This window comes from Nelusetta ayraudi, unplaced genomic scaffold (genome assembly GCF_046127955.1).
Source record: "Nelusetta ayraudi isolate G7.1 ecotype Tasmania unplaced genomic scaffold, CSIRO-AGI_Nayr_v1 ptg000097l, whole genome shotgun sequence".
Lineage (NCBI taxonomy): Eukaryota > Metazoa > Chordata > Actinopteri > Tetraodontiformes > Monacanthidae > Nelusetta > Nelusetta ayraudi.
The window spans coordinates 648,284-663,331 of NW_027466147.1; the positions used below are offsets into that span (position 1 = coordinate 648,284).

Consider the following 15,048-nt stretch of genomic DNA (forward strand, 5'->3'; position numbering starts at 1 on the left):
TTGACAAAACATGTAAAACCAATAACCGGGCTGAGGGAGCCCTCAACCTGTCCCACTCCTGGATGGCCATCGTGGAGGGGAGGCGATCGGACAGCAGGGGGTGTGGTCGAGCTGCCAAATCTGACAACTTGACCACGCCTTGGTGGCATCGGCTGATAAAGCACGTTATCCACCTACACTTCTTTAAGATGGAACAGGGTCCGTCGGGAAAAAAAGCATTTTACCTTGTACATAAGAAACTGAGAAAACAAAATAGATGAAATTAACTTGCTATAATTAGCAATGCTATAAAACAGGTGTTTCTCTCAATCAGTCCCCCCCCCCTCCCCTCCCTGTTCCATCCATAGCTCAGCCTTGGAAGCCCTTGTGATTGGCTGGTGGTTCTTGGTAAGATGGCTACTAGCTCTCATGCAAACATTCCCACATTCAAAAAGGAAAAGTCTGCAGAGGTGTTACTCAGGCTGACTTATGTTGAGCTCGGACTGCACAACCCCTCAGGCCCCTTTAAAAGTGAACCAAAATGGGATTTTTTTGTTTGTTTGTTTCTCACACCATGTTAAGTTAAACACCACCACACACTGAGACTTCCCGCAGGGTTTAACAGTTGTAATTGGTCGGTTTGGGTGTGAAAGGCAGATGGTCAGTCTGCCACCTCCAAAGTTTTGCGGTTGTCTTTTCTCCAAACCTTTTCTGCGGGCTCTTCACCGGATGGATGATCTGAGACGTTCCCTCCGCGCCACCAGACGATCTCAATTTATTGGTCATGACTTGTTACTCTATTTTTCTTGTTCGATCGCCTCACACGTAATACCGTCAACTGTAAGTCAAAGGTTTTTTGCACCCATTTTTACCTTTTCTGTCTGAAAAATGAGCCATCGCGCCACTTTATTGCACCATCCAGCACCTGGTAATCCAACACATTTGTCACGTCGCCGGGTCGGGTGGGTCGCGCTAAACATAGAACAGAGTCCACACTTTGATATGAGAAGACGCCCACAAGCCTGCCAGCCTCCTCACCCCTCCCCCGGACCTCCGTCTCCACGTCTCTGTTTCAGTGACTTGCACACAAACAAAAAGTGCTCCGAGCCATATTGGCAGCTTTTGTTCGCTTTCATTCGACCAAATTGTTCAAAAGGCTCGATATCTTGGATGGAGAAAGTGGGTGGGAACAAAAAAAAAGGCAGAGGCAGAGAGAAGGTGCCGCGCACGAGAGAAGAAGAAAAGACACAAGAGGGGATAATGGCTTGCACGCTTGAAGGGCTTTTAACCGGGGCTTTAATGCCGCAGCCATCTTTTTGCAAAGTGTGAAAAACAGATTTTTTTTTTTCCACGGTCCAGTCACTCAAAGGAAAGAAATTTCCACTCAACTGACCTATTTGCCGAAAGTAAATATTTGCCTGCTTGGTTATTATGCTGCCCTGGGATTAACTGGCAACTTGTCCAGGGTGTCCCCTGCCTTCGCCCTAAGACAGCTGGGAGAGGCTCCAGCAGACCCCCGTGACCCTGAATAGGAATAAGCGGGTATAGAAGATGAATGAATGAATGAGTTATTATGCTCGTGCCGGTGCTGTCAGTGGCACGAAACGCTCCGTTCTGAGCATCCTGCAGCGCCACCGGTTACCACCGCGCACTGGTTACCACCACCGGCCGCTGTTACCAACCCATGCTTACAGCCGCCGCCCCGCTAGCTCTCCGCTCAGACACACAGCAACACGCACTGAGAACTGTGGCGCGGCGAGAGCAGAGGGCATCGTCACACACTGAACTGGCCTACGGCGAGGATAATGGAAAAAACATAAATTACAGCTTTTCTGTGGTTACTGTCAACATCTCTAGCATCTAGCATCTAGTTACTCTGTTTACAGTGGGCATTTACTTCTTGGTCGTTTCTCAATTTCACTCAACTGTTCAGTCTACTTGTCGCTTTTGTTCTTATATTTTTTTATATTTTATCTTTTTGTTTTGGCTTTTTAATTATGTAATTCTTCCACTAGATTATTTTGTTTTTCCTTTTTATTTAGCTTCAATACAAGAAAAATACAAAATCTCCCAAACCCTCTTTTGAAATTTGAATTTTAAACAAAACAGAGGGAGTTAGATTATCATTATTTTATTTTTTTAACTGGGCTAAAAAGGTAATTTCCCCCAGACCAATTCTAGCAAATCCTTGCCATTTACCAAAGGTAATGATAATTCCCAGCTTTTACAGCACAAACAAGCCAACGCTGTTTTTCAAATGCCCACTAAGTGGCCCAAAAAGAAGTTACTGGCAGAACACTCTGAGTAAACCCACTACATCCTGTTTGATTGATTGATTTATTTTTAAACAAATTCTTCTTTTGCAGATGTGCTTGTATTTGGATCTGTATCTGTGTGCTCGTTTTCAGAACTTCCTTGGGTGAACATCAAAGAAATCCACCCTTCTGCACTGTCGACCTCTTATTCAGCACAACGGGGGCCGTGCAACATCAAACATACTTAATTGGCTAATTTGTCATGTGATTGCTCAGGATCCACGGGCCGGTCCACCACGCACACATACACACACACACACACACACACCTCTGATCAGAATAATTGGCCGTTTTTGACACATGGCCCAACATCCAAATGAATGGAGGCTGCTTTGAAGCTGCGCCAGCTATGTATAAACCCATCGATCAAAGAGTGCAGCTCCTTGTTTTTGAGTCTTCAAAACTGAGTGTTTTTCAGCGTTTCCCAACACGGGATTAAGTTGATAAGAAATAATAATAAATAAAAGACAAATCAGCTTATCAGCGGCAATTATTTTCAAGCCGCGCACGTGTGCGTGTGTGTGTGTGTGTGTGTGAGTGCTGCCTCTGCAGTTGCTTCTGACTGAGGTGAGAAGCATCATATAAATAAGTGAAGAAGCGGTGCTACATCAAAAAAGGTTTTAATTCAAAATTCATGGCGAGGAATGTCTTCTTGTGTTGCTATCAAAGTCGCAGCATGTTGTCCCGCACATCAATGCAGCTAATGTGTTCTTTTAATGTAATATTAATAAAATTCTCTCACATATTTAAAAGAGATAAATGGGGCAAAAAACAAGCTTCTGACTAGTTTTGTGTAGCCGTACGTGTCTTTTACTGTAATGATTAATGCCGTGATTGATTCTCCGCCCACACTGTGTCTGTTTTTGTCTTACAGCCCCAACACTCCAATGTCGGTACAGTCATTTTACAGCTCTGCCACCCACAAGGCCAAACCTCTGCGGCTTCTCCTATAGAACTTGTACTCAATATGTCAACGGAAGGAAGAAAACACAAACAAACAAAAAAACAGCAAAGTTGTTGCGCATTCAAGAGGAGATAATCCATTTTATTGTTTTGTCCAAGTTGCACGCGGTTTAACACTAGGGCAAAGTTTGGCCAAACAAACTGAATTAAACTTCCGCTGGTCCACAGGCTACGGAGCGAGACACAATCGTCTAAAGAGAGGAGATATTTTTAATTGTGTGTAATGCAGCCGCTGCTAATTGTTCCTTATAAACAGGCTAAATCAAGCCTCCGCTGTGCCCGCCGAGGAGCACAAACAGTATAGATAATGAAAAGCAAGAAGGCGCAACAGCGGGCAACAAACACAGACACGCAAACACCAATGGCGGAACAACTCTCGGGGGCCCTCCCTTTGCAGCACGAGCGCCCTGATACGGGCGTATTTATAGATGCACATGGGAGAGAAGGAAGCAATGGGACAAATTTAATCAAAGTTCTGATTCTCGTTTGTTTTTTGTTTTTTTGTTCTGTTTCCTGCAACAGGGAGCGTCTCTCCTGTGAGCCTGGTAGGTTTGGTTTTAATGATACAAATGCAATCATGAGGTTAAAAAAAACAAACTATTTACCAATGTTTCTATTGCAGGAATCGGCGTCGCTCACCTGACAATGAACAAACACCCCGGGAATAAGAAAAGTTCAAAAAGTTAAAGACTTTGCTGAAAATCCATTTGGCATTTTGGCTCTCCTGATGATGTTTCACCAGGAGAGCAGCGCATGATGATGTAAAGTACACGATGATGTTATTTACAGCATCATGTAGAGTATAAGATGATGTTTCATCAGGAGAGCATCACTGATGTTTCACTAAACTCTCCCCAGGTTCGAGACCACACCCCCGGTCAGGGGTTGCCGCCTTGTTTTCTTCCCCTCTGTCCAGTTGAAGGTCCAAGATGGATCGAGGGCTAAAAACCCAGCATTTTAGCAGGAGGCTGTGAACAGAGGGCTAAATATGCTGGTTTTCTTGTAGTTTTTGTGGTCATCAATCATGCACTTGTAACCAATTGGAGTCCAGGATGAAAAGATCAGAAACACCAATTGAACTTGATGGAGAAAAATGAGGCGAGTTAGTTGAGGCAGTCGACTCGAGCTGGGCTGACTTGCTCTTGACATGCTCCACTCTCCACCACCACCTATCAAAGGCACCCGCTTAATTTGGCCGACCTATCTAAACAGCCCAATCCCTCAGCTCTCTCCCTTTGCCTGTCAAAGGGCTGTTGCTTTGCATTAGTGCTGCACCTGTTGTTTCAGCCTCGCCCAACATCCACCTACAGGCTCGGAGTGATGTCAATTTCCCAAACTTTTCACTCGCGGGTTGCGTGACTGAAATAAACCACGATAAAGCGTCAACTTTAAGCGTCACCTGCACAGGCGAGTGTCTCCGCAGGCTTCCGAGTCCTGAATAAAACAACACCCTCACTGATAAAGCAGAGAATCACACAGATACCCGATTTAATAAGCACGGCTCGCCTTTTGAAATACACGCCGCAATTAGAGACAGACTAGACGGCGGCCGCGGCGTGACGCCTTTACACAAACTTCATGAACAATTCATGCAGGTGCCACCGCGTAAACACTCCTCAGCCAGACGCCCGTGCGGCGGGAACGTAGAAATGACGGCCGGTGGGAGGGTGTAGCGTGTGCAAATACCACGGATCAAACAAAAGGAAGGAGGAAAACACAAGCGGGTGCTGGCAGAGAAACAACAAATATGGAAAGAGCAGAGCAGATTGGGTTGGAGATGAGAGGAGAAGCGGGGAATCAAAAGGCAAAGCCCATCGCGTCTCACAGTCATGGATCCAATTACGGTGCGAGTGGCGTCCTCAGCGTCCAAGTGCCCCCATCGCCGCCAGCAGGGCGGGGCTGCTTGTCGCCGTTGCGAGACGGATAATGTCTCGACGTCACAGGGCGCGCAAACAACTCATTTTATTCACATTTAGCCGCCGACTTATTTAGCTTCTCTATTAAGCTTCTCATTAAAGTCAATCGCCTTTAAGCAGCTCGTCACCAAGGAAACAGTCATTCTGTGCCTCTCACGACAGTTTTTTCTTACTTTGGAGAAACATTCACGATGTAACTTTGGATTACTAGAAATTCATGTGAAAAGGGAAAATTAGTGAGATAATGAGGAATAAGTTGCCTTCGTAATTATTGTAAAGTACATCATTAAGTATAACTGGTGTCTAGCTATATGTAAAAAGTAAAAAAAAAAAAAATCAGCGTGAGCTCGGAGTGAAACTGTTAATTACGTGCAAAGCTTCAAGTGTAAAAATAACTTGGCACGCTGTAATTAACGGCAAGATTAGCAGACAGATCATAATGCTGCACAGTCTGGCCCATTTACTTGCAAATTTGCTGCCTGGATCAAACCAGCAAATGAACCTTTGAACTCTCGTGCTTTCAACAAAGTCAGTGCGTCGAATACGATGTTCTTTCAGCCCTATTTCTCCATTTCCAATTACGTGCAACAACTTCTAACCGAGTCCTGTACGTGTTGTTGTGGCAAATCCTGTCCTGCACCAATAACAGTGCCAGTGAGAACAGAGCTGTGCTTTAAAAGAATTATAAGAACAGTGATAATTCAGGGGAAGTGCTTTTTTGTCTTTGGCAGGAGTCAGGAGCTCCAGTGTGCTTGGCCTTTGGTAGCCTTTGGCAAATATCACCTGTCCCTGCGCACCCGTTGAGGCTTTTCTCCATCATTTCCCCTCTGAACCCTCCGGCCGCCGCGTCTTAACGCACAGAGGAACACTGCACATCACAGGATTCAGCCGTGTTGTTGCCCTTTGACCAGCGACACCACCTGAGAGATGCATCCGGGATGCAGGAGGTGGTGAGGACACTTGCAGGTGCTGCTTTATCAGCTCTGCAACTAGATCCGAAGCGCCGCAAAGGACTATGGGTGCACAGGGGTCGGCGGTAGTTGATGTTTCACACCCAGTGAAAGTGAAACTGGAAACTCTTGTGTTGGAACTGTGTGAATTGTCCATTGTGACGCATTTTTATTTTAATTGCATCGTCTCAGATTCCTTGAAAGTGATGTTTTTGATTCATCTCATGTTTTCCATTCAAACCATTTTTTCACCGTCTGACTTTTTTGACTTTCTAACATGAACAACATCTCTCTGGTGCTGACCGAGGGGCACCTTGCCACCTCTGACGAACTGTTTTTCCACCCCATTTGTACAGAAAATGAATAATGTCTTGTGTGTCTCTACATTAGTGATTCTCACCAAAAAAAAAAGAAGAAGAAAAAAATAGCTATTCCTGCATGCCCAAGGGCCCGACAGGCGGTGAGACCACTGCACCGACCATATTATTTTTTACAAATGGTCCGGTGCCGATCCCCGGCAGCCAGAACATACATCTGCACTGTTTTCCCGCTGCATCTGTTTTCATGCGGCTGAAACAAGGGAACCGAACGTGGCCTCGGACTCAGTGACAAGACTGCCATTAGCCTGCATCAGAAAGAAAAGAGTTGCAAAAAGCGGTGGTGGTGGGGGGGGTGAATCAATAAAATAAAACGATAAATAATTCCTTTTGGAGCCACTGATGCTCCAAAGAACAGATCCTCTGAATGTTTGATATTATAAGATGACTCGCGCAGTCAGTATTCGTCGCTGTCCCTGAAAGAAAATCTTCATCTGGGGACCCTGCGGTTCTGCACCTTCTGCATCGTCCAATCACTGAAATAGACCCTGCAACCCGTGTTTCTTTTGCATGAGAAATAAAATCTTATGAGAAACATAGAAATGTCAAAGTTGCTGAAAATGCATGTCTTCTTTTCCCTTAGTTTGGTTTCCTCAATGCCAATGCATTCCATATTTTACCTTTTTTCATCCAGGACTCCACATCTCATTAAAGCAACATATAAATAATAAATAGTAATAATAGATTTTATATATAGAGGACTTTACAAATCCAAATAAATGTTATCAAAGTGCTTAGATCTAAAGCTGTAGTAGATACGACCATTAAAAAGCACTGAAAACAAATTGGAAATGAAAAACAGCAAGACCCAAATCATAAATGAGACCAAAACATTAGATATAAAATCATGCTAAGGATTAAAATATCAAGTTAAAGAAATGATAGCTATCTATCAATAGTTTTTTGTGTTTGTTTTGTTTTTAAATAAGCCTCTGTTTACAGTCTCCTGCTAAACCACATGCCTGTTCGGGGCTTCCACATGTTCTGGGAGGAGAGTCAAGTCAGAGTTGTTTCCTAGGGCGCGCTCCACGCCTTTGTTTTCTTAGCGGGGTGCGTGTTGTTTGTCATGACTCAAAAACACAAACGGCCTCCCGGCACCGCAGCCTGCGAACTGACAACGGCCCCGGACGTCGTCGCCAGCTTAATGATCCACAGGTCTGGATTTTTAATGAGGAGCTTGTTCTTTGGCGCTCGCCGTCAGCAACACTTGGCAGGTGTCGCCGGGAGGTTGCGGCTTTAATGGCGCCACAGAGTCGTTAGAAGGAAAGCGAGAATGCACAGGAGGCTGCCGAGCGCTGCGCCGCTGTGCACAGGCCGAGCTCCGGCGGGAGGCGACGCAGCCGCATCTCCAAGGTAGAAGGTCTCTGGGGGCTGGAGGCGAACATGTTTTTATTTTTTTCCCCTCCCCATCGGCGAAGCTCTGGGGAGGGACGCAGCGGAGGGTTTGCCGTGCTGGGGAGCTGCGGCTACTGCTGCGAACAACAAAGGGACGCTAGTTAAGCAAGCCCCACATCTATAGGTAACAACCTCATTACACAGGTTTATTATTGTTGCACGCTATGTGTGCCTGGCTTCTTGAAATAAGGGCATGCTTTGTCAACAGCTTGTCATTATATACCAGCAGTCTAATAAAAGCATGGTTTCTTAATCCACAGTTTGCAATGGAACTCAAAAATAGAACTAATTAGAAAGATTTCTGCTTCCTGCTGAAGCTAATGGCTTGTTAGACCCTCCAATTTTCTGTTAGGAAGGTTAGAAAAGGTTTTCAGAGGGCGAAGCCAATGCCTGGCTGCCGGTGTGGTCGCTAACATAGCGGGGGAGATATCAGTGTGCCTTGTGACGTCACAGTGGTCTGATATTTTCAGAGCTGTGTGTGTGCACAAGTACATGCTTTCCGACGGCGGTGGAGCAAACTAAAGAAGCAAACGAGTTTGCTGAAGGGGCAGAGACGCACACTATCGTTTAGAAAACATTGGTAAATTGAATTAGCATAATATGGGACATTACATTTTTTCTAGTTTGTATATGACCTTTAATTACCCGACAGCATGCCTGATGCCCGCAAGACTTTAATTGATGGAATTAACGATTAGTTGATTAACCAGCGATAGCGCTCAGGGGAAAACACAGAATTGTTCACCTTAAAGCAAAACAACATGAATTTATCTCGCCCAGTGTCTGCTGCACAAACAAGAAACAGTTATTTTTTGAATTAAACATGGAGACATTTGAAGCACATGGGGAACGAACACGGGATGCCATGCAGCAACGTCAGGCTGAATTCAGGTGAGATCATGAGGACGTAACTGTTGAAGTCGGGCGTCGGCGGTGACGCTGCAATCAAGAAGGTTCGAGGCCACGATGATCAGTTTCCGAGGAATCGCTCATCAATCACAGGTTAACCTGCATTCAGCAATTTCGACTCCTAATTGAAAGCCCAAGTGCAATTATAGAGGCACGTTATTGCATTGGCAGTGGCCTGTTTTATCAAATGAGGCATCTGTTAAGTGTAAACCTGCATCGCCGTCATACCGTTTTTCTCTTTCTGCGTTGTAATTAAGCACCTTATTTGTGTTCAGATCATTTGCCATCACCTGAGATGCTTTATGCTACCGTATTGTACATCATCATCAGATCAGAATCGTGCCAGTAGTTATTAAGCTACAGATCACTAGAAAGCAGCGCGTTTGTCCCTCTGTTTACAGCCCCCTCCTAAAACACCAGCTTTCCTCAGAAAATTGCGTGCATTTTCGCTTTTAGCGAGGGCCCTTTTTTCATACATATTTCCTGGTGTGATGTAATCTTGCAGCAGAGGGCTCGGCTCGAATGCCGGAACAAATCCGTGGCAAAACTCCCTCAAACACTTTGGCGCAGTGATGCAACAGCAATGTAAATAATGTAGTTTGCAACGTTAAAGTTAGCGGATAACAGACATAGAAGCGCGGGCACGGCCGAATCATCGAGAGACGAGCAGAGGGCTTTTCTCTCTCCTCTCCTCTCCTCTCCTCTCCTTACACGTATGATCTTCCAGATAATTGGATGTGCTGGATGCACAGAAACCGCACGGCCGACAGGCTACAACCTTGGTCCTGATTGTCTCTCATGGCAATCGCCTCTTGCAGCGCTTCTCTCTCCTCCGTGCGCAACATCACCTGCGCTCGACTGTGGGGCGGGATTCTGCGCAGCTTCATTTCCAATCAGATCCGGTAGGCGGCTGAGTCGGAGTGCAAGTCGTGAGGAGGGCTAAAAGGTGAGTCACAGTCCCCCACCCCACCCGCGTCCTAATGAGAAGCTTCAGTCCGCTGTCATTTTTTATTTGCTTCCTCCCTTTTCGGGGGAAGATGCAACCGCAGGACGGGCATGTCTACATCCCAACGTGGACCCACCAACAACGTCATAAGTCTCATTTTCTGTGCGGTTGGCTGTCAGTTTTAAAAGAATTCTGGAAAAAAAGCGACATTTGAATTTGAACAGCCCCAAATTTGAGGAGGCCTCGGGGGAATTAACGCGTCCATCACACCGATAATGGAGCTGAATCTTCTCAGTTTTTTCGGCCCGATGCCATTTAAACATCACGCTAGACTTTTAGATATAGCAGATGATGCTTCAATCTTTGCAAAATAAATCGATGAGGCTGCAGCGCAGCGTTCATAGTAATTCCCCACCAAAAAAAAAAAAAAAAAAAGAGTTGAAAGTGTTCAATTTGAATTCAAAATAACTGCCACCCGCCAGTGTGAAATGCCACCGCCTGCACATTATCGGCTGAATGTATTTTGGCTAATCACCGTTTATTCGTCCTGTGCATCCCAAGCAACTGAGGAGGCAGGAGCCAATTTGCGAGAGCGACGAGAGCAGCAGTGGGGGAGCGGAAAGGTCAGCTGCCTTGCATTTACAGGTAATGTGTCCTATTGTGCTTACAGCTGAACACCGGTGTTGTTTTAAAGCAGGACAACATCTGATTCCGATCTGATTTGGTTCCATAACCACATGAAGCTGCTCAGGAATTCTGCAAGACACAGCAGCGACACATTGCTGCTCATTTTGTTGTGAATTTGTGTTTTGTTGAAAAAAAACAAACAAAAAAACATTTGTATCATGATCACAACATTCTTGCTGTGAGGTGACAGCGGTAAACACTATGTATATTATTATTATTATTACTATTATTGTAAGAAGCACTATTATTTCCTCGTAGCAGTAGTAGTAATAGTACTGCACACCCCTGCAGTAAAACCTGACAGACTCCCACGCTGCTCGTAAAGTGAGGTTACATGGACTGTAAATAATTGCCTCTGAAGATTTGGAGCCCCGTAACGTAACAATGGTGCCACATCGCCGATAAAGATAATCGCTCCGCGCTGGTCTCTTCCTGCTCACATTTTAAACAATGAGATCATTTCTTTGGTGTTGCACTTTCAAAGGTGAAGGAACGTCTCGCCAAGTCAACGTCGAGCTGCAATAGTGTGGGATCAATTTGAAACAAGCTAGAGTTCCACGATGCAGTTCGACCTAAACCCAGTGGGCGGTTTTGACCAGCTGGGCTCGTACTTTGTCTTTCGCTGGACATCATGCGCCTCTCCTGGTGTTGCACATTTGCATTGGCTGCTACAAATTGAAAAAAAGAAAATTGCAAAGGATCATAATCCAGCCCACCGAATTTATTGCGTTCGCACAATTTGCGAAATTCATCAATGCGCCGTGACACAGTATTAATCGCTTGACCCCTGTGACTGACGGCCCCGGCTGAGATCTTTCACACCGGATTCACAGCGACTGTCGCAGACGGCGGCGAGGCATCGACCCGACACACAAATCCCCTCTTCGGAGTTAACTAACATTGAGCTGAGAGGAGGGGACACAATCATTAGGATGCTTTGATAATGAGAATATCTCGGTGCCGCGTTGGAAATCAATCAGCTGGAGGACGTCCAATCGAGTGGCGCGCGCATGTTAATTTGCCCGAGAGGGTCACATTCCGCTTTGTCCACCAACAACCTCCCGAGTCGTGATCGCGCTCAGACGTGACTCCATTTACTCTGAATTTCCGCGTCCTTTTCTTTGCGTCTCATTTCAACCGTTTTCAAATGAAAAACATCATTATTGTTGTTATTATTATCGCCATCATTATCATTTCCACTTTCTCTGCCTCCCGAGTGACCGCAACCAAACAACACCTTCATCAGAGATCTGCTAATGGCCTGAGCGGGTCCCTTCAGTGTGGCGTCCCCGGAGCAATGAGGGAAATTGATTACATATCAGTCGCAGCGGGAGGAGAGGGAAAAAGGAACTGCCTTACCGGTCGGTAGACGAGGAGAAGAAACGACAGCTGGCTTCTTTTCTCACCCTTTTTATTCCTTTCTCTCTTTTTTTTGCCTCTCCTGTTGATCTGATATTGATCGGCCCGACGCTGGTCAAATATTCCGCGGATGGATGTGGATGGCAGCCTCGGGGGTGGGGGGCTTGTCGGCTGTGAAGCCGATTAGGAGTGTCACCCGCTGGAGATGTGCGATTGATCAAAAAGGCCCGTCTCATTGAGACTGTGATGAAATACTGGAGGAGCTTTGATTCGCAACCACTGGCACGCCGTCAGGTGCGAGATCGAGCCTCCACCGCCACTGCTTTTTAAGATGAGGCAAAGAATGCCGATGCAGGTGTCCTTATCGGCAACTCGGACATTTGGGACGAATTAACATTTTGCCAAATAAAACCAGGATTTCGAGGATGTTGCTGCTACACCCCTCCGAAAAAGAAATGCATAGCACAGAGTGTCATCAGCGTACAACAGCTTAATGTTTTTCTTTTTTGGCTTTGCTCGTCGAGTTACTTTTCCCCCAGCGAATGGCCGAGCAGAGTGGCCCTAATCGCTGCCGACGCTCAGCCAACCCCTCGTGAACATTGTGCATACGATGAGGGAAGACGGCGACAACAGAGGGAGTGAAACGCCAAAGCAACCCTCACTCGACTTCTCCCTCGCTGATGTCTCACTCCGAGAAGAGGGGGACGCGGCCTTGTTTGCAGTGACTAAGAACCGCCCGTGTGTTTATCCAATCAATTCCACCTCTGGGGAAATATGAGAGGTGCCGTGCTGCCACCTGCTCTCGCCTCTTAACGAGCTGCACACACCCGTTTATGACTTCCTTGTAGTGTTTTTTTTTTTGTATTCCTTTTTTCTGTTATTCATTTTGCAACCTTGTTCGTGACTGCACACAGTGTTCAGTCAACTTCGACGGATCGAAGTTCACAAACGAGTTTGCGCTCAGGGTTTTGTGTTGTCCCCACCCCCCACCCCCATGCATTCTTGCCTACGTGCTGATACCCAGACATCAAGCATGAACATCAGCAGCATGTAGCTACGTCTTGTGACACCCGGAGACAAGAATGCAGAGTTTACTTTAATAATTACTTTTTTTTTTTGCTCTTGATGATGGCATGATGTTCTCTGAGATCAGATGAAAATGCTTCAGTTCGCATTTGTCCTCCTTTCACTGAGTCTGTTTCTGTGCAACATATGTTAATGCAGAATATTGTACTGACAGGAACAGAAAAAATGATTATGTAATTTTGTTTAAGCAATCTGTAGTTTGGCACATTGCTGGGCTTTGTTGGCGCATCGAGGAAATGTTTTCCATTTTCAAAACAATATTTACCTGTAGTAAAAAAAAAATGCTTGTAAAAGCAGCTGCAGGAGCGGAAACTTTTAGAGGTTTGGAATGTGCTCTTCAAATCTTTAATTTGTTCTTCTTCATGTTTTAAATTATTATTGTCACTAAAGTTATTCAGTTTTTGCACACATTTGCATAGAAACTACCATAAAAAGCTATTATTATGTGGTTGTTTTTATCTTAAATTCTTTCAAAATTCAAAAATGTGTCAAATGTAAGAACAGCAGATGTACCCAACGAGGACAGCGGGTCTTATGACGCAGCTAAAACCACTAATCTAATCCAGGTCGGAGTAGGCCAGAGAGCTTCTTACCCTTGTAGAAACACTCCTCGCTGTGCATGATGGTAATCCTGCGCCCGCTGAGGCAGGAGGCCCGGTGGAGCTCGCAGTGGTTCTGGTACAGCTTCCCATCGGAGCCGCACACGGGCTTGTAGTGGGGTTTGCAGTGGTCCAAGCATTTACACTCCCCTTGACCCGTCTCGCGGTTGACCACGCAGTGGTGGCCCAGGCCGCAGTACTTGTGCTCGCACGGGCCGGGGAAGCCATGGTGTCCAGCGAGTCCTGCATGGAGAAGACAGGAGGTGGTTTGATTAGTGCCGATTGGTGGACATTTAGGACCAATGTCATTTAAGGTTTATTCTCATCGATCAGCATCCCACCAAAATGCTTTGTTGGAGCAAAAAAGTGATGCTTTCATCGACCTTCCGTGTGTGTGTCAAGGAGACAAAAACAAGGCCCAACCCTCTGTAACCACCTGTATGATGGGGTTGCCACAAACCCAGAAGATGTCTCAGTGCCCTTTGTGACATCACAAAAGGCTCATTTTCAGAATTGAGCTTTAGGATACAGCAAATCCAGTCCATCTAAAAATGCACAAGCTGTCATTTTTTTTTGTCCTTCGTGAGTTAGACAGCATACTAGTAACGCAAAACACTCATGTCGAAGAGAATTGACTTAAAAGTATAAATTATGTTTTCTTGTGCTACGTCCAGGATGCAGAAGGCTGAATTACATATTTTGTTCAGTTTGTTTTGAAATTGCCATGCCGACTTTGCAGTGATAACCCAGTTGTTCAGTCCGGCTCATTTAGTTTTTTTTATGTTTTTGGCCTGCAGCTTTGCAGCTTTAATTACAGGTTTGATCTCATTTGTTTTTATTCTCTCCCACGAAGCCGCTCCAGGAATCCTCATTGACAATTGCTAGTGGTTTTGTTTGATTAAAAAAAACAAAACAAAAAAAAGTGCAAAATCCGAGCAGGATGCGTATATTATGCACCATAAGCTTCCTTCAAAGTGTTTGACTGAAAATATAAGACAAAGCAAAACACTCGCAGATTTGTCATTTTGATATATGCTTGTCTGCGAGCGTTGCCCGCAAGTGTGCGCACATTTTAATAAAGTCGTTTTGAATCAACTGGCAGGGAGAAAGAAGCACACAGCGAGACTGCCACTGCTCCTGTGGGAAGATATGAGGCTGCTTTGATGTGAATCGTGTTCTTGTTCGCAACATAAATCCTTGACATACCTCATCCGCGCATCTGTCATTCATGCGGAACTGTAACAAAATAATTAGCCAAGAACAGAGTTGACTCTCGCGAAAGCATCACCACACTTTACCTTTCAAAATGTTTTCTCGTGGAGGGATCGAAACGAGGCAGAAAAGACAATATATGACTTAAATTAAGGCTTCACTTTAGAAAAGGGATGGTGTGTTGAAAGAACAACAACAAAAACAAATACAAAACACCGCGTACCAGCTTCCTGCCAGTTTTGGATGTTCACCACGTTTCCACTATGTTTCACCGGCACCTGCTCAAATTCCAAGTCTCGTTTCTCTCAGATCCTTCTTCAAAGCTCAAATCGGACTCTGTGTCTTTCAGTCGGAA

The 15,048-nt window shown here is 45.4% G+C and overlaps 1 protein-coding gene across 2 annotated transcripts in view; it reads right to left on the bottom strand.

Annotated features, from left to right (window-relative positions):
- The window catches only part of fstl5 (follistatin-like 5), a 155,062-nt gene that overhangs the window by 86,223 nt on the left and 53,791 nt on the right, over nt 1-15,048 (bottom strand). For both annotated transcript variants that reach the window (XM_076048217.1, XM_076048216.1), the window contains exon 4: nt 13,476-13,724. In XM_076048217.1, coding sequence (XP_075904332.1) covers nt 13,476-13,724 — 249 coding nt within the window. The remainder of the gene's footprint in view (nt 1-13,475; nt 13,725-15,048) is intronic.